At 45.7% G+C, this 18,924-nt stretch overlaps 7 protein-coding genes across 7 annotated transcripts; 3 read left to right on the forward strand and 4 right to left on the reverse strand.

Annotated features, from left to right (window-relative positions):
* Positions 1-168: 168 nt before the first annotated feature.
* SPPG_04365 (uncharacterized protein) lies at positions 169-2,050 on the forward strand. The gene is made up of 8 exons (XM_016752605.1): positions 169-240; positions 333-635; positions 695-821; positions 880-1,063; positions 1,127-1,225; positions 1,290-1,355; positions 1,417-1,575; positions 1,653-2,050. The coding sequence occupies exons 2-8, from the start codon at positions 533-535 to the stop codon at positions 1,878-1,880; spliced, it is 966 nt and encodes a 321-aa protein (XP_016608058.1). The 5' UTR covers positions 169-240; positions 333-532; the 3' UTR covers positions 1,881-2,050.
* Positions 1,889-3,666, reverse strand: SPPG_04366 (uncharacterized protein). The gene has a single exon (XM_016752606.1). The coding sequence runs from the start codon at positions 2,710-2,712 to the stop codon at positions 2,119-2,121; it is 594 nt and encodes a 197-aa protein (XP_016608059.1). The 5' UTR covers positions 2,713-3,666; the 3' UTR covers positions 1,889-2,118.
* Positions 3,667-3,915: 249 nt separating this feature from the next.
* Positions 3,916-6,398, forward strand: SPPG_04367 (uncharacterized protein; the record flags this gene model as incomplete). The annotated part of the gene is made up of 13 exons (XM_016752607.1): positions 3,916-4,419; positions 4,482-4,526; positions 4,611-4,774; positions 4,846-4,874; positions 4,925-5,008; positions 5,075-5,311; positions 5,369-5,419; positions 5,489-5,547; positions 5,621-5,695; positions 5,757-6,005; positions 6,069-6,083; positions 6,139-6,313; positions 6,379-6,398. The coding sequence occupies 13 exons, from the start codon at positions 3,916-3,918 to the stop codon at positions 6,396-6,398; spliced, it is 1,707 nt and encodes a 568-aa protein (XP_016608060.1).
* Positions 6,399-8,450: 2,052 nt separating this feature from the next.
* Positions 8,451-10,000, reverse strand: SPPG_04368 (uncharacterized protein). Its single transcript, XM_016752608.1, has 2 exons — positions 9,505-10,000; positions 8,451-9,437 (listed from the first exon to the last, which is right to left on the reverse strand). The coding sequence occupies exons 1-2, from the start codon at positions 9,990-9,992 to the stop codon at positions 8,759-8,761; spliced, it is 1,167 nt and encodes a 388-aa protein (XP_016608061.1). The 5' UTR covers positions 9,993-10,000; the 3' UTR covers positions 8,451-8,758.
* A 503-nt stretch (positions 10,001-10,503) lies between these two features.
* On the reverse strand, positions 10,504-11,971 carry SPPG_04369 (uncharacterized protein). The gene is made up of 3 exons (XM_016752609.1): positions 11,759-11,971; positions 11,392-11,695; positions 10,504-11,158 (listed from the first exon to the last, which is right to left on the reverse strand). The coding sequence occupies exons 1-3, from the start codon at positions 11,924-11,926 to the stop codon at positions 10,809-10,811; spliced, it is 822 nt and encodes a 273-aa protein (XP_016608062.1). The 5' UTR covers positions 11,927-11,971; the 3' UTR covers positions 10,504-10,808.
* Positions 11,972-12,714: 743 nt separating this feature from the next.
* Positions 12,715-17,516, forward strand: SPPG_04370 (uncharacterized protein). Its single transcript, XM_016752610.1, has 7 exons — positions 12,715-13,119; positions 13,542-13,855; positions 14,172-15,207; positions 15,293-15,316; positions 15,388-16,057; positions 16,427-16,731; positions 17,006-17,516. The coding sequence occupies exons 1-7, from the start codon at positions 12,726-12,728 to the stop codon at positions 17,470-17,472; spliced, it is 3,210 nt and encodes a 1,069-aa protein (XP_016608063.1). The 5' UTR covers positions 12,715-12,725; the 3' UTR covers positions 17,473-17,516.
* Positions 17,517-18,414: 898 nt separating this feature from the next.
* Positions 18,415-18,798, reverse strand: SPPG_04371 (uncharacterized protein; the record flags this gene model as incomplete). Its single annotated transcript, XM_016752611.1, has 1 exon — positions 18,415-18,798. One exon carries the CDS (start codon positions 18,796-18,798, stop codon positions 18,415-18,417), a length of 384 nt encoding a protein of 127 aa, XP_016608064.1.
* Between the last annotated feature and the right edge of the window lie 126 nt (positions 18,799-18,924).

Below are 18,924 nucleotides of genomic sequence, written 5' to 3' on the forward strand. Positions count from 1 at the left end.
GGCACGGTACATAATGGCGGACCACGCATTCACGATTTGAGCAAACAGTTCCGTCTCATCTGCTGTGATCCCATATCCTGCATATACACTGACAAATGAATAAACTCAAAATAGCTTATATACTATCCCGGATTGCCAAGACTCGCCAGAAAGCGTTAGCGGAATTCCTTCCTGCAACAAAAAGTGTGAAAGTGGTTTCTGTGCCTTTGTTGCGTTATGCCTTGTCACATGGGGAATCAGGTTGGTGTCTTGAATGTGACCTTGCCACCACAATATAACCTTTTGTGGATAGATGACAACTTAACTCTGTAAATGAATTGGAACACTCCCAGATGACAAGCGGCATATCTTTGAAGCGAACGCAGCGAACGCAATGAACAAACGAGATTTTATTTAAAAGGACCAGAGGTCTCCTTATTTATTCCCCGGCTTTGTCTTCCAAGACGAGACGAACGGTCAACGGCAGAACGGTTATTATATATTCGGACGTTAGACTACCACCTCATTCACACTTTTGTAAAATTGCCCCGCCATGCCCTTTTGTACTGTCGCCAAGGATCGCCCTACGGGAGGTCCATACCAACTCTGCTATGAATTGCACGGGTCGGGTCCCAATAAAGTGTTGTTAGTCATGGGTATGTCCGAATTTCAAGGTAGAGAATGTGAGGGTGTTCAATAATGCAATTTTGCGCAGGTCTGTCGGGAACGATGCGCGCGTGGGACACGACTGTTCGACAACTCTTGGCACGAAACGGTTATGAAATCTGTATCTTTGATAATCGCGGTATTGGGCATTCTGACCAGCCTGGACCGGGTTACTCGTAAGTGTCCCACTAACAAATCTACCAAAATGCATGTAATCTCATGACCGACTCCTAGCGTAAAGGATATGGCTGAAGATGCGTACGAACTTCTTCTACACCTTGGATGGACAAAAGATGTTTTATTGGCTGGTGTCTCTATGGGTGGAATGATCTCTCAAGAGTTGGTCTTGTTGGCTCCTCCTGGAACATTTGGCGCTCTGGTACTTATCTCCACTCACCCTGGACGAACCATCCCCCCTGTAAGTAACAGCAGCCATGGTTTATCTATGCAGGTTTTGTCTAAATTCAACTGGTTTTGATAGCTTCGAACGATCTGGACTTTTGCCTCTTCTCTCCTTCTCCCTGGCACCAAGTCTGAGGAGGATCAATTCCATACTTACTGCAAATTGGTCTTTGCTTTGGTGAGTATGTAGCGTTCAGATATTGCGCAATATTTGGAGTTGACGCAGCTCGACTTTTTTTTAGCCTTGGTTGGATGCCGAAGCCCCACCGCAGTCGGGTTTCCATACAAATCGGGAGATGATATTACACGTATAGTACATGGGTTATAAGATAGTTGCGATGCGATTATTAACGTTCTTTTATGATATAGTCTCTTCGTGAAACTCGCAAGGAAAAGGGTGTCCAGTCAGAGCAAGGACGTATGGGTCAGCTGCGGGCGATTGGCCAACACTATGTATCTCCTCAACGCTTAGCACAAATCGGTGCTCTCGGTATCCCTGTGCTAGTCATGACCGGTACTGAAGATGCTGTAAGTCAAAGTTGGGAAACGATTACATTCTACTCTATTGCGCATTCGCCTTGTCTAATATCAAATTTGTTTACTAGCTTATTCGCCCAAAGAACTCATACTATATTGCGAAGCACATTGGTGCTCCTTTGGAAGTATTTAAGGGCGCCGGGCACGGGTTAGCTCAAGAACGTCCACACCGGTTCCACGCCCTCATGTGCGCAACCTTTGCAAAGTCCAAGGGATTTGTGAAGGTTGCTCAGCCGGATGACCTGGAGAAGACACTCCTCGAGGTGGACATGCCCATCTCCGCCACGAGTTTATAGTGAGAGGGCTAGTAACGATAGTTTGACGTATACTTAATGGTAATTAGGATCTCATGGATGTTCGCCTTTATTAAATAGTATAATATGTGTTAGGATGTGTAAATAAGGAAAAGTTTGCCAGATTTATGTAAAAATGGGTGCATCAATTAATATCCTTTATTCACACCCCGCTTCTCCAGCCCCAAAAGAAATCCTCCTCCACATGCACAATCATTTGAATCATTTACAACCAACGATGTCACGGTAACGCTGGTGCAAAGTCCAGATCCGCCTTATCCACCTTACTTCCCCTCCTCACTATATCCTTCAACTTGTGAACAAATTTTCCTTTATCCTGTCGATCTGGTGGACTTCCCACAATGCCATCTGCATACACACCATGCGGGGTGGGGACAATGGGCGGTCCAGGAATTTGCTTGATAAACTTGAGTCTAACCCTTGCTGACCCCCTACTCAAATGTAAATGATGATGCAGATCGACATCAAGCTCCACCATCCGCTCATTGGCCACTGCATCCTTGAACGAATGTTTCCCTTTAGCAATCAACTCATCCTTATCCTCTGACCGCTTATACGTCCATATCTCCACATGAATATGATGGTGCTCAGATGTGACGGGGAGGACGATCGGGCTCGTTTCTAATGGGTATGTTCTACGTGGGGAGGTATGCGTTTCCGGTATATTATCCGTTCGACGAACGAGGGTCTTTCGCCAGTCGGTGCCGTCTAGAGAGAGCCGCGAGTACAGTTCCTTGTGGGTCAGGTTGATATCTTTGGGGAGTGTTGCGGACAGGCATGTTATTTCCATATTCCCGAGGTAGTCGACCGGCATGGTGGATAGCTGTGTAAGAGTATGCCTTGTGCGATATGACGTCGTTTTTTGGGTTTTTTCGATGGTGTCCCCGGAGGGGGAGACAGCGCCGGGTCCTTTTGAGAAAGCGAGGCGGAAAGATTAATCTGAAAGTAAGAAATACGTACAAAACGACAACAAAGCAGCGCAGGTTTAAAAGCTTGGTAACAAGACCGGAAATATTCGAAAAGGGATACCCGTAAAAGAAGTGAAGGGGGGTGTGATCTGCCCTCGCTGCCGTAAGTTGTTGATGACGTAAACAGCAGGTGACCCATCATGACAAAGGGACGATCTGCATACTTTCATGTTCAAACTATATCTTTTTCCTTTTCCATTATCGCTTTGTTTCCATTGTTGACTTTGTTGGTCCGCCATGAAGAATAGAACAGCATTTGTAACGTCCTATGTTCAGTCCAGATTGGGATCCCCCTTTCCTCCACGACGTCGATGCACACAAAACTCTATCGTCCAGTATTTTGGAATGCAAAGTGTTCAGGTCAACAATTTCACCCCAATCCAAGATGAACTCTGTTATAACATTTATAGAATTAGTCGCAATCCGTAACGAGAAAGCTCAGCGGAAGTCAAAGACAGGGACAAGGCTCCCAAATATATCAACTACGTTGTAGATGCCCGCAGGTTTGCTATGTAATCACCGTAGCAGTTGAATTGATTCAGGCACAAAGGAGCCTTCCAAAGCGAGTCTCTGCAGACGGCATATCGCTCCCATTGCAATCCCAAGTAGTAAAAATCATAACGGCCGCTCATCAATTCCAGTCTTCCCTTCTTCCATATATAGCGCTTACAATGTGACAGCAGTAGTTCCTATGCCATAGAAGCAGTCAATGGTGTCATCAGGTGGTGATAGAATGGCTTAAAATATAACAAAGCCGTGAGCATTGTGTGCCAGAGGGCATGTAGTTTATAGGCCTTTGCTGTCAACCAGGAGCGAGAAGAATGGTCGGACAGGCAGTCAACAGATGCCAACTGTGCCACACCCTTACTTGAAGCCTCATTTGGGATGATCTTGAAAGCTTGTTCGTCTCTCGCGCTGGGTGAGATCCCCAGATCTCCCCCAAGGTCATTCCAGAGCTGTTCTTCGCTCTGGTATAGTGCCATGTTTCCATGTACAAAGTTTCGTGCCTTTACTTGTCCATACCTGCCAGACTGTCCCCGTGGTGAAACATGCATATTTTCACACCAGCCGCCAAAGCCAAGTCCACCACCGATCAAAGTGCCAAGTATGTTAGCGTTTTCGTGCAAGGATCCCTTCTTGATTTGATTTCATATGCCAGAATACTTTCTGAACCTTTTTATGCAGAACGGATATCCATCTCCGAATCTGACGTTTCGCAGACACGTCGGTCATCCCATTCAACAAACTCAACAAAGCCTGCCAATGACGCGGCAAAAACGCACTTGCCATCACATACAAACACCATCCCCAGACCTGCACCTGACACAACAGAAGCCCGTCGACCATCGAGTATAACAAAAGATGACACCAAAGCTCCCGTCCCCCAACCCACTTCTCGGAAACGTCCCACCCCGCCGACGGCCTTGCACCCTGTCGAAAAGCGGCTAGCAAACGAAAAGACGTCTCCCCTCATGGCAGCTTTGGCTTCCAGGGGGTATGCATACAAAAGTGGCACCACTGTACCCGTAAAGCAGGACCCGCCGTCCGCACTGGTGAGTGCTCCAAAAAATGGATTCCCAACACTCCTCCTAACCATTAGCCCATTGTCGCATAGGCATCCTCGAATAGAGCACGCCCCCACCCTCAGGCATCAGTTACTGTATGTTATGTCTCTCAATGTCCGCCATCTGCGAAAGGATGGCGAACTGATGTCAATATAAACAAACTAAACCCATTATGACAGCACATAGTACCGGGGCAAGCACCGATATTAGGCCCCGATTTACATTCAAGGATACCAAGAACGTCAAGGCAAAAGGCATTGACCAAATACTATGCGGAATTCTGTCGAATATATGCACCACTTCTTGCAGAACAGCCTACCTTGGCTCAAGAGCATGCTTTCAAGTATGAGAGCTCATCAATAGCGGCTTTCGTCCTCCCATTTATCTAAAAATGTTTATTGCTGTCTGTTTTAGGCAGGAGGCGGCTGTTATGGCCAAAGCAAGTCCTTTAAATTATATGACCCTTGCAATTTCTTCCTCCCATTGCCTCTAGCTCAACCTGTGGCTGTATCGCTGGATGACATAGGCATAGACGGCGAATGGACGCCACCATCTGTGACGGTGGGCGAGCCACCGGGTAACTCATCCAGAATCTGATTGATTACGATACAATTTCTTACTTTTTTCTCCTTGATACATACAGAGATACCAATGGCCGAGTTAGAAAAGCTGCTGACGTCAACGGAACAACTGCGCTTAATGGGTTACCCCTTTCCTCCAGATGAAGCTGAGCCACAGATCACATATGAGGACAATCAAGAGCAGCAGCAAACATGTGATCGATGCGGATCTCAGTTTATCCCAACGTGGCCCTTGGATGAAGGCCAACAGGTTGCGTGTCGGTACCATTGGGCGAACTTACGGAGTGTCGTGCAGGGTGGTAAGTAGTTCTTACGTGGCAAGAGACACGCATTGGATTCTTAATTCACGACCGCAGGTGCTAAGGAGCGGTTATATGTATGTTGCCAAGAAAAAATGGGGGCTCCAGGTGCGCTTTACGGGTTGCTTCGGTATGAGTTCTAGTACCCAAGCTTGGGCCTAACATCATGTTGTCCAGGATGCGTGCGGGGTGCCCATGTTTTCAAAGATGAGGATACTGTCAAGCTCGATAGATGGGTACGTACGCTCAATGATTTTTTTTTGTCGGTCTACTATTTTGTGGACTGAATTTTTTTTTTTTTTATCATAGATGCCCTTTGTAAGACTTCCTGAAGCATCACGTGTGCCAAAAGCGGAAAAAGTCGTCGCCCTTGACTGCGAAATGGTATACAATCCTACGTAAGATCCATGGAATGCTACTCCCACTAATTTGAGCGTGGCGCTAGTCATATACAACCTCTGGGATGGAGCTCACCCGATTAACAGCCGTCAACTGGCACGGCAAGCCAATACTGGACGAACTAGTCAGGACAACATTTCCGGTCCTCGACCTAAATTCTAGGTGGTCTGGCATCTCCAGTTTAGAAGATGCAAAGTACGATTTGAATGGGATTACAGATCTTCTGGGACAGATTATGGGAAGAGATACGATCCTTATTGGACATGGCTTAGAGAATGATCTTAAAGCTATGAGGGTGAGCCGTATTTCATGCAAGTCGTAAGTGGGTTTTAATAAACTCATGCTTTGCGTCCATCAGATTTATCACACAAAGGTACCATCGTTAACCTTTCATTCTCGCCGCACGCGGCTGATCAACTATGATGCAGATCATCGACACAGCAGCCATTTTCCCGCATCCCCAAGGTCTTCCACGACGGTACCCACTTCGATTCCTGTGCCAAAAGCTACTCGGGCGATTTATTCAACAGTCAACGACCGGACATGACTCTTTGGAGGATGCCAGAACGTCCTTGGAATTAGTTAAATTGAAACTAGAGAAGGGTACGCGTCACTCTTTTTTCAGCTGTTTTGCGGTTCAATGCCTGATATTCAAGTTCGACTTTAAGGGGACAATTTATATTTATAGGTTAAAATGAAAGCGCATCTAATGTTTTGCAGAACTGGTTCTGAAGGCAATGATATACAGCAGGTGCTGTGCCACCTACGCGATGTCCGAAGGATGCTGGACGAGAATGCAGCCTTTTTATACATTATCTATCCTTTCACATGGGCAAAATCTACATTAGCAGTGCGACGGACGCACACCTATAGTCCTCACCACCCGTTCGAGCACCTAATCCCACACAATCTTCTCACATGTGTCTCCGTCCGACATAATAAGATTAGACACCGCGCACTAAGACGGGTCGCTTTCCATTCATCGACCTCATCCTCCCCTGGCCCATTTCTCACTCTTCTTCACTAGCACCTCAACTGCATTCCAGGAAACGGGTCTCGCGAAAATTGCGTAGAAAACATCAGTAGTCCGGCCAAACCACAGCAAAACCTCCTTGAATCTTTTTGTCACGTAGAAACCGAGGATGCGATATACCCACAACCGGCGAAATTCCCATAGTTCCATCCATTGTAATGGATGAATCGAAGCTTCGAATACATTTCATGTACATCCAGGAGAGTACCCCAAATACACTCGAGTACTGCAAGAAAAGACTTATCATTATGGATCTGAACGACCTCTCTTTTCCGATCCGGTCAGAGTTATCTTTTTGTTGTTGCCGTATACCATTTGGTTTGCATATGAAGCACCCTGTGTAAAGATTTGAATTCATCTAGAAAATTTATAAATGTATCTATAATGGACTGTAGATGGATCAATGAGATTATTGAATGATACGACCTGTGAACGACCTCTGTCCGATCTGGTCAGAGATGGGTTTCGTTTTGCAGTAGCATCATTTTTTGAGGCTTGTACATGTCTAGAATGAACGTAGACATGCAAACAATGAGGGGCTCCTTTGCGTGATGCATAGAATAATACAAAATGTGATAATGTCCAAAAACGAAAATTGTTCCTGGAGAAACAAAGTTTTTATCGGCAACGTGTAGATTTTTCGGTCAAGGTTGTGTAAAGTTAACATGTGTTGCTAATTCGAATAGAACAAGAAATCGTATTCGAAAGAATGCGGGTTGAGAGATGCAAGGTACACCATTTCAGACAGTGTGTGGTTGGGGTCTTGGAATGTTGCTGTTTTAGGACTGCATCATGGGCACAACAAGAGCTGACAATCAAGTCGCATCATCAAAATCAAATGTCCCATAGGTAGACCAAAAAATGCCGATTTCCAATAGCTAGCTTCTTTTAGTTTGCTCATTGACTGCCAAAGCCGGTTAGCGAGCTGGAGATTCCCAGTGGATTTCCCCGCCGACCCCCCATCCCCCTCCAAAATATGGAACAACTTTTTAGATTCTTTCTTTTTCCCAAATCACACATCCTCATGACGAATGTTCAAGGACAACCCTTGTTTGGAAACAACAAGTCCAAGAGTTTTGGGAGGAAACTTGTAGAATCTCGCAAACCGTTTTTGAAACTGATATGTGAGTATTTCACTTTATGAGGTAAATAACAAAAATATTGGAAGCCTTGTCATTTACTCCTCTTGGGCACCATTAGACAAGAGGTACCTAGTGTTTTGGTGTAAATCGCTTTTGAGGGTCTCATAGTGAGTGACCATGGGTCTGTGTAAATAAAAAAGTATGTAGTTTAGGTATTTTTGGGTCACAACGACGTCTGGATGAATACAAGTAGGTTTTTCTGAAAATCCCCCATCCACGGACCTCGTGGTAATGCGTATACGTGGATCTAATTCTCAAAGGTGCTTTTTGATAATCGTCAAAAAGCTTTTTTCTTTCGGGGCGTCTATTCAAACAACGATAACCACCGCCCCGCCATTTTGCCGATATGTACAAACGTGCAAGCGAACAAGTCAAGATAATAGGAAATGGAAAATCTGGAAAACCAGCACAGCAAGCTGAGGTTCGCTATCTGGCAAATTCCCTGTTTGGACCTAGCATTCGCCGCTTCCGAGACTAGAGTTTTTAAAATGTTTGTACTGGTGTTGAGTGATGTCTTTTATTCATTCCACAACGCATAACCACCCTAATGGCAATGAAACATAGATGAGAATAACAGTAGAGCTTATATATTATATTTTTGGTTTACGTTACATATAAACAAAAGGCAATATTATAAAAAGGGTTATTTGCAACAAGTTTCCAAAATGCTTAATAAAGGTCCGTTAACGTCACCTTACGCACACACATGGACGCAGTATGCATCCTTTTACAAAGCACCACCTCAATTTGGCCTTAAAAAAATCCCTTAATAAAACCCGAGCTGCACACAAAACAGTCAGTGCATGTGCGTGACAAGCTTGCCAAAACCACCAGTTCCAATATCTATACTCCACAATTATTTCCACACACTCACTAATCATCCAACCCATAAAACGACGAAAGTCTCCGCCTACACTCCACTTTATGCACACCCCAATGCCCAACCTGACATTCCCGTGAACAATACTTGACACCTTTACACCCCCCACATTTTTGGAACCGTCTCACAAATTCAGCACTCCCACACCCAGCACAACAAGGTGTAAACACATCAGTAGGTAAAGCCAATAACCCTAAATCCGTCCAAGGCGTCACAGCCGAAACAGGTACAAACCCATCAAGACGACGTAAATGTTTAGGAGACATCATGGAGAGGTTATATAATGCCGCGAGACGGATATCGGAACAAGGAGGTGGAGAGGCATTCAAGATGGATTCCAAAAGTTCACGACCGTTCCGTGGTTCCACGCGGGAATTCAGGACTGCGAAATTCAATTTAAGTGTATAGTAATGTCGGTGGTCGTGCGTTGTGTCCAATCGGATGGCGATTTGAGATAAGAGGGTACAGTATGTTCGGAGGGCGGTTGAAATGTATTGGGTGTGTGTGGTTGATAGGGCTTCCCATGTTAATGCGTGGGTTTCGAGGGCGGGGAGGTAAAAGGGGGAGGAGGGGTTGAGGGCTGACAGGCCGTGTTTGTGGAATTGGAGGAGGTTGAGGTGTGGAGTCGTTGGTTTGGGTGGGTAGGAGCGAAAAAGGGATGCAAAGCGTTTACTAAAACCAAGAGCAGTGAGAGAGTGAAAAACATTCAACGAAACCAAGAAACAATCAAAAAACCTACTTGCCAAAAGCCCTAAAAATCAACTCCAAAACCTCCTTCTCCAACCCAGGAGTAACAACAACCTCCTCCCACACCACCTCAACAAAACACTCGTCCACAAAACACTCACCCAAAAAGGCACCCACCCACCTCGTATTCTCAAAACCCGATAAACAAGAGCCCAATCCATTCATCTTGACCTCCCAAAATGCCGCCAAGAGGAGTCGTACGACATGGCTATTCAGTTCCTTGCGGGCGGGGATGGGGAGGATCGTATCAATAATACCGGGGAATACAGCAGAAATGATTTCAGCGTTTTCAAAGCGGGCTGTGTAGAGTATCCCGGATTCGGGGACGTGGATGGCAATCTTGGGTGGGCCATTGAGGGCTTTGTTGAGGGTGTTGTGCGAGAGTGTGTCTAGGAGGGTGAGTTGGGTGTTTGTCCAGATGTGGAGTGCGAGATTTGTGGGGTTGAAAAAGGTGCGGTCAAAAGAGAGGGGGATGCCCATTGTCAACTGTTAACGTTGCGGGGGATCTAGGACAAGTAGGTTTTTGGACGTTGTGTCGTGTCGCGGTGAGCTGTGTTGATTACGAAGCGCGTTATCGTCGCGTACAGCGTGTTGCCTAAGAACGCAACCTTTTTAACTGTCCTCCCGTTTTTGTTCGTATATACACGTACTGGGTCGGAATGGTTCGTATTCTTGTACGAATGTCCTCAAACTTTTTTGGCTGTTCTCATTTCAACAAAGTCAGCGTCACAAACCCTAAAAAAAATTAGAGTCTGTCTGCAAAAACCACTGATGACCGCCATATCTAGTCAAGAATAACATATTCATATTGCCCAACACACCATTCCAGAATATAATACCAACGAACACCTCTGAACCAAATCTATGGAAACCCCTCTGCTTCGCACCCCCACTCTAAACACACCCAAGCCCATCCATTACATTAAACATATGCCCATGATAAGGGAACCCTACGGAAAAAAAAAAGAAAAAAAAAAAACGATGGAGGCCAATGAGCATATCCCATGCAAGCTGCTATGGATCAAAAGGTGGACCGCGTCATCTACCACTAAGATCATAAAACACACATCTTCACCAAAAAAAAACGCCTTGAATAAAAAAATAAACGAATAACGGTCAACGTCTCCGTTCTTTTTTTTATACACACAATACCGAAAAACATAAATGCAAAAGAACAACATGTAAAAAAAAAACCTTGCTACATGACAAAACGTACAAACAACCCTTTTCTATATACTGCTTTTTCTATGCAACATAAAAAATGTTCTCTCTTCAAACTATGCACATTTCTGTTTTTTACAACAAGGCGAAAAGGGATGCACCAAGGAGCATTGCAGCAATAGATGACAGCGTCGTAGAATGGATAGCAGAACTTTGGATAGGTGTGCTTGAGCCTGCCGTCGAGTTTGTCTTGTTCTTGTTGTTGTTGTTGTTTCCGTTTTTACCAGTGTTGCTCGTGCTGTTGCCATTCTTTTTACCGCCGTTCGGGCATTTACCAGTGTTGGGTGGAGTGGTGGTGCTGTTACCGCCTCTTCCGGGTGTGGTGGTGGTGTTGCCGCCGGTGTTGCCGCCAGCCGATTGGAGGGTGAGGACGTCAAGAACTTGCCAAGGTGCTCCGGGGGCTCCTCCAGCTACAGCGGCATTGACTAGAGAGAAGAGAAAGGCGAGTTAGCAATGTGATTGCGAAAAGGCGAAAGCGAGCTGCCTTTGGCCAGTGAGCGAGAGCGCTAGCAAGAACAAGATCTGGCTAGGTCACATGATTTGCACCAAGTCACATGATCTGCCTCTGGGTTTCATTTCCCTCTCCCTCATTCCCCTTTCTCTTTCTTGCTGCGCTTGAAAGTAGCTGCGCTCTAAAGCCATGAAAAATGATACTCACAACTAATGGGGCCGCTGGCAGTAGCGGGAGCCGTCCATTCAAACGTCACAGAGTTGCCCTTTGGCGTGGGATTTGCGTGTGTAATGGTACTCTCTGGGGCGTCATTCTTGATGGCAGCAGCATCACAAATGGTGGCGGTCTGAGCACGGAATCCGGCGGGGACCTTGAATACACCGACATGCTCTTTTCCATTGTTGGGAGCGAGACCGGCGTCTTGCTGTGTGCCTGGAGTCGCGTACAAGAGCGTGCCTGCAATGGGTGTGGTGGTTCCGGCAATGGTAATGGTCAATGGCTGTCCAGGCGTCTATAAAAATGAAATCATGTAAGCAAAAAAACAAACAAAACACAAGAATACAAGAATATTTACATAAGACTTTGCTGAAGCACTAATCTTGTAACCAGCAGCAGGAGAGGGAGCCTGATGAGCAGCTGTAATGACAGCAGGGTTAATGGCACATTTGGGAGCACCGGTAGGAAGAGCGAGAGCCGATCCCGAGAGCAAGAGGGCAGCGAAAAGTGAGAATGCCGAGCGCATCGTTAGACAGTGTGAAATGGGTAAGGAACGGGATAAAGAGCGAATAAAGAACGAGAAGGGGGGGAAATCCCTATAACATAATTTATATAACAAAAGCCCATTTAAATCCACCCTCTAATAGTCAATGAAACATGAATAATGAACCGCTACCCCCAATAGTTAATAAAACACAAGAGAGCGGCGAGAAAGACAAGGGAACTCGTTTCAAATGTATGAAACTCTTTATTCCATTTATAGTTATATTATAATTATTAGATAGATAGAGAGAGATTTATAAACTTTGTATGGATGGAGACTAGAACTCTCTCTCTCTCTCTTACACTCGTGTGCATGGGACGCAACTACTCTCTTGCATACTCTCACACACTCGTTTCTCTCTCAAGTTTCAATTCTTTTGTTCCATTTAGAATATTATTATTATTATTATTCTTATTCTTACTCACACATTGCATTGCTCTCAAATACGCTTATTCTCAAGTCTTGCACGTGGATTCTTTCTTTCCATACTTTTTTTTTTTTTTTTTTTTTTTTTCTAGAGCGGTCAGCGGCGTTTCCTTTTTTTTAATGGACAAGGGATCCAATATCCAATAGGGATCCCCAAAGGGGAGGGGTCCTAGAGGCCCAGACTCAAAGTGTGTCTGGTCACTGCGCATTAGGGAGTGTTTCATCTTTTGTTACATTCCATGGCGGTTTATTACATTCCAATGAGGATAGTGGATGCATGACATAAGCAATTGAATATCATGTACTTGTTTTGACTCCGACTTTTTTGTCAGAGTATTTTTGCATTCTCAAAAGCATGGCTGACGATGAGAACGTGTCGACGACGACAGGAACGGGAATGGTCACGAGCAGTGTCCCCGCATCACAGTCCTTTCTCGACACGCTCGCCCAGTCCCGCGCTCAGTCCCCTCCCACACTCCTCGACAAGGACATTCGCGACCTCGCCATCAAAACGCTCGCTTCAGACTTTTTAAATGTTTCGGATGCCAATGTCGCCCTTCGAGCGTACTTGGTTGAAACAACACTTCCTGCTTGTGTCTTGGCTATGGAGGCTCTCATTAAAAATGTATTGAAAGGGAATCGACTAGAGAGCGATGGCACCCTTTTGCCTCTCGAGCCGGATGAAAAGGATGGCAAGCAAGACAATAAAGAGAAGCAAAAAGACACGATTGATTCCATCAATTGGTTGGGTGAGTAGAGTTTTGTGTTGGCGTTGGAGTTTGGGTTGGGGTTGTTACGAGTCTGTTTCGGGTTACGGTTCGCATTGGGTTCCGTGTTCGGGTTGGGGTTGTAGGGTTGTTGAAGAGTTTGGTCCAGGCTGGAATAGAGTTTCTGTTTGGTCTGGTGTGTTCAGGGTCGGATCTCGGATTCGGTTTCGTGATGGGATTGGGATTGTTAGCGTTAGGGTTGGTGAACATGGACGCATGGCGATGCCGAGAGGGGGAGCGCACTGTTCACTGTCGTGGAGGCATGCGAGGTTGCCTTTCATCATGTAGAGGGACATTTGTTGGGACGGCCCATTATTGGTTTCCCATTTCGTTGCTTGTTCTCTCATGATGCGGCACTTGCTCCTCACTCATCTTGATCCAATGTCCTCTTTTTATTTTCATAGCACAACACTTGTACCGCAACAACCCCCGCTTTGCCAACTTCACATCCCCAACGCCCTCCCCCTACCTCACCTCCCTAACAACAACCACAACCCTCCTCAAATCCCGCCTCTTTGACATTGAAGCGACAGCACAAGCTAAAAAACGCGCCCAGGAAATCCAAAAACGACAAGAAATGGAACGAGAAGCGAGGATGGAAAAGGAAAAGCAAGCGGAGAGAATCAAGGTTTTTAAAGAGTTGTTTGGGACCGTGTTCAAGAGGTGGTGTCAGAGGCTTTGGAGGGTTTCTCCTGGGTTTGTTTATCATTTTGAAGTGGTATGTATATGCTTGCTCTTGTGTCTTTTACGTGCGTTTCTTTACGGGCTTGTTGTGTGAGATCCATATCGATGAAGACTATGAAGCGTCTATCGCGCACATTCTCATCATGATAATGATTGTTAAGGATCTTGGTATGGTTATGGCAGTCGCTGTCGTATTCGCATTTGGATGATGGCTGTTGCCCGTATATGGACTGACCGGGTGTCGTATGAGTGGGCAACACTAGTTCGTTGCTGCCCAATGGGCGAGTGAGAGTAATGGGTGAGGGTCCAAGAGTGTCCTCAGTTCTCACATCTTTTTTTACTCAACACAGCTCGAAGCATACAAGAAAATATTCGGCACAGACACACTTCAAAGCACACCCGACCTCCTGTCTAAACTTAATTCCCTCATCGCCTCTCTCCCCTCTTTGTCACCCACCCCAACATCCCGTCCCTCCTCCGCTACCTCTACCCTCAGCGCTCCCAAATACACACTAGAAGACTACACAACAACTCATCTTTCCCTAACCTCCACCTGGACCATCGCAGATTTACAACTCTTTCTCTCGAAACTCTCGGCGCACATTGACAGCACCGGCGAAACACTGAAGACAGGTTTCACAACCTCCTTTTTCTCTCCCGTCATAGAAGCACCCACAAGCGACGCATGGATAAAGACAATCTCGACCGCGATTGACACGTTCAACGATGAAGATGACACAGTCGACGTACAGGGCGTCGTTGAATTATGGAAGGGATTCCAAAATGAACTTGGGACTAAAAGCATTGCGGAAATTGAGGCAGAATATCGGGGGTTTTGTAAAATGGTGTCGAGTTTGTTGGGCGTCAAGACGTTTCAGGGATTGATGGCTCATTTTCGCCGAACGCTTCCGACGAATGGGGAGGGTGGTGAAGGTCGTACGTTTACGCCTCCTACGGATGTGACCACCACCACCGCCGCCGTCCCTGCCTCCATAACCGCCGGTGATACCGTTGTTGATATCACCCAAGCACTGACAACCATCTTTTATACGCTCACCGAAACCACCACCCTCACCACCAAATCGCTTACAATCCTCCTAACCCCGCAAGAAACATTCCCGGAACTGTCATCCCTAACAGAACATATACCCACCTCCGATCTAACCCTCCAAGAATTCATTGAATACCTCTCACCAGTCTTTTCCAACCTCTCTCCAGAGGAAACCGGACGACTCTTGACGCATTTACGCGAAACGGCGCTTTCGATCCGTTTATCGGCGCTTTTTGAGCGGTTGAGTGGTGGGAAGGGTGTGATTGATCCTACCGTCTTGTCATCCCTGTTGGATCGCATAGAGGAGTCAAACCTGAGTGCAGGGCAAGAGCTTGGTGAGTTTATTTCGTTACATGAGTAAATAGTCGTACTTCTAAACATGCTGAACCGTTCATTGACAATTCGGATTGGATCGTATAGGAGATTTACAGATACAAGCGTTTGGTGAGTATCAAGAACCTCTTTAAATTGACGACAATAATCCAGGTGCAATACTAAGATTCTTATTAAAATAGATGCTACGAAAGAATGGTTACAAGGTTCAACCCAAATGGACCAAAAAGAATTCATCCAGAAAGGCACACACATCTTTTCTGCCGACCCCTCTGAATCCATTACCGTCCTCTCAAAAATCTCCAAATCCCTCGACACCATATCCGCGCCAAAAACCAATGAAGAAGAAAAATACACTCAAACCCTCCAAACCCTCGAAACCCTAACAAAAGACCCAACCCAACCCCTCGAAACCCTCACAAAAACCTTTTTACAAACAATTCACAAAATCCTTCCACTAGAGATGGAGATTTCCTTACAACACGGCTCTCAAACCATTTATACCATCAACACGACAACACCCGAAAGTGAACCTTTATCAAATCCTTTCATCCTCCCAATCTCAACTCCCATTCTGAACGGTACATTCACAATCAACAATCCACCACCCACCCCCTTTTTCTCCCAATCAACAGAAATCCTGTGTCGTATCATTCAATCCGTAGTGGATTTGAATGACGCTTTGGTGTTTGCACGGGATTTCAAGGTGGGGTGTGGTGGAGAGGTTTTTGTTTGTGTTCCTGGGAATGTGTTTCGGGTGCTTGATAATGTGCAAGAGAAGCGGGAAGGGGATCGGTGGGCTAGGCCCTTGGGAATGGAACTTGTCAGAATGGGACCAGAGGATCCTGAATGGTATGTTTCGCAATGTTTTTTTTTTGATTGTTGCTGTCGTTTTTTGCGTATGGTGCAATATGGGTTGGATATGTCTATTACCACTCTGCGGTGAAAAGATCTCAGAGAATGGGGAGAGTGGCAGTTTGTCGGGGGGTGCAAAAGAATGGTTTCGTTTAGGTATGGTACATGCAACTGTCGTTGGCATGGAAAGGAAGATACGAAGATGGGTATTTGGAATGGTCGTATGGGTATCGCTGGAAGATGACCGGAAAGAACGCTCGTCATATGCGATTATGGTTGATACACTGCAAACAAAAGTGCACACCCCGCTCCACCACCCAAAACCAACACTCGATACTTACAAAAACACTTACAAAAATCCCATAGGCCCGACCTCCAACCCCCGACAACAACCTACACCTCCCTCCCTCCCCTCCTCCTCAAAGCCCCCACAGAAACCTTTCTATTCCCCCAAACACCAACCCCCCTAAAAGATCTAAACACCCTCATCCCAACACCAAACAACCCGCACCTCCTCCTCCCAAAACTCCGACTCTACGGCGCGAAAACGGCGTTAGTGTCTCTCGATGCTCGTGTTGTGAGGGAATTAAAGTCGTATCGTCGACCGCCGGCGGTTGTTAAGAGGGTTGTTAGGGGTGTGCTGTATTTGTGTGGTGTGGCGCCTGCTAAAGGTATGAAAAACGAAATTTGGTATTTTCTTTGTTATGTTTTTGGGTATTGATGTTTTTGTTTATGTTACGGTTTTTTCTTCTTCATTTTTATGCGGTTCTTTGTTCGTTCACTACTACGCTTACCTACGATAAACACTCACAAAACCATCGTTTTCCCACAATGAAAAACTCTTGACATTGCCCTCGCACCACAACAACAAAAACGCGGTTTCACCCTCTCTTAAAAAACGGCATTATCCTTCCCTTACACTTCCCCCTCCTTTCACATCAACAGTCAAAACCTGGCACACCCTCCTCACATACCTAACACCAGCCCTATTAACAACCCTCCAAACCCACATCCCAACAAACACACCCAAACCCCACATTCGCCGCGCCAAAAGAGTGTTACGCCGTCTCCCAGAGGATGTGGAAGCTAGGGGGAGTTTACCTGCTCGTGTATTACGGGAATGGTGTTTGGGTGTTATTGAGGTTTGGGAGGGGGCGAGGAAGCGGATTGATCGTGGTGGTGGTGATGATGTTGTTGTGGGTGATGTGGAGCAAGTACCAAATAATGATTTAGAAGAGGAGGAAGATGGTGAGGATGTTGATGAAAGTGATGATGACGAGGTTGAAGAGGGTGAAGAGGGTGAAGATTTACAAGAAGATTTACAAGAAGGTGGTCAAGATCTTGATGAGGGGACTCTGGAATCTCGACCACTTGACTCTGACCAAGAACCGTTGGAAAACTTGACATTGTAAAAAACATAGAGATAACTTTTAATAAAACGTATTCGTTAAAAAGACCGCGGCGAAATAACATCAACACACTCTCTGTGTAGTTTAACGGTAATTTCACAACTGAAAGTACCACAGTGAAGCAATAAACACTGACAAGCTCCGTACATGATACGGATACTGACAAAGACATTAAACCCAAAAACATCCCAAAAACATGGAGCCTGATATATATCTCTATACTCCAAACCATTCTCTGATATATACAACAACTGTCAATGAACCCAACAATATCCCTCAATATCCCAATTCCATTAAACCCAACACGTCATTCAAAAAAACAAACCCTCACCTCCAAACCGACATTCCCATAAAAATCCTTCCCAAAAAATACCTTACCAAACCCCCAACATCAAAAGGCATCTCATACCCTCCCACAAAACACATACCAGCACACCTAAACACTATGTCCAAATCCCCAACACCCTACTCCAACAACCAAAAAAAACAAATATACATCTATCATCGACACACTCTCATCAAAATGTCAGTACAAAATGATATCTCCTTATCTGCATACCACAGCTTCCGCCTTAGGACTCAAGTGAGAGTCAAAAACATGTCGCAAGCCCGAAAGAATTCATCGAGTAAGTACCAGGAGCGTACTGTAAAGTATAAGAAAGTATGTAGCCTCGTGTTTGTTGTTTAGCTACGAGTCTAGCCAAATGTACAGAAAAACCGTCGTAGAAACCCCCTTGCACGGATGATCAAATGCCAAAAAAAAGGCGGTGAGAGAGAAAGGTATTGCGAGATCATGTCATTCTTTCGTGAGTTTTTCTGTTCTTGTACAGTATTAGTTTTGACGTTTTTCATGGGCGTTAACGGATTGTCTACTATACCAGCTCTTATTCTAGTTTCGCAGTTTTAGGATTTTCGATATTTTGTAGATGGATTTCGGGTGGGACTTTACGGACGGTCAGTGTGGGTAGCGACATGGGTATCAACACCGTGACCAGCAGTAATAAATTCTACACGGCTCTCTGCACGGCTGTCTGCACGGCTCTCAGCTCGACTCTCAGCTCGACTCTCAGCCCGACTCTCCTCCCCACATCCATCACCCCCAACAACCCAATACGGAGGCGGTTCATCCCCACCAACCTCGCTACACTCCAAAACCATCCTCTCAAACCTCTCCCGACCTTTAGCAAAAGCCCCCAACCCACTCCCAAAATACACAACAACATACAAAACCCCTTTTCGAACAACAGCCGCATACCCTCTAAACTGCGTCCTTTTATTTCCCTTCAAGACAAAATGCCAAATTACACCCCCAGAGCACCATCCCTCCATTGTTTGTCGCGTCGCTTCCACAAGGTCTTTATGCGCGGCTTCCAAGAGTTCTTTTAATGCTTTTTGGGTAGAGTTGGGTGTTGGGAATGGTGGGAGGAGGGTAATACATGTAGGTGGATGTGGAAT

The sequence above is a fragment of the Spizellomyces punctatus genome (assembly GCF_000182565.1).
Source record: "Spizellomyces punctatus DAOM BR117 chromosome Unknown supercont1.7, whole genome shotgun sequence".
NCBI classification, from domain to species: Eukaryota; Fungi; Chytridiomycota; class Chytridiomycetes; order Spizellomycetales; family Spizellomycetaceae; genus Spizellomyces; species Spizellomyces punctatus.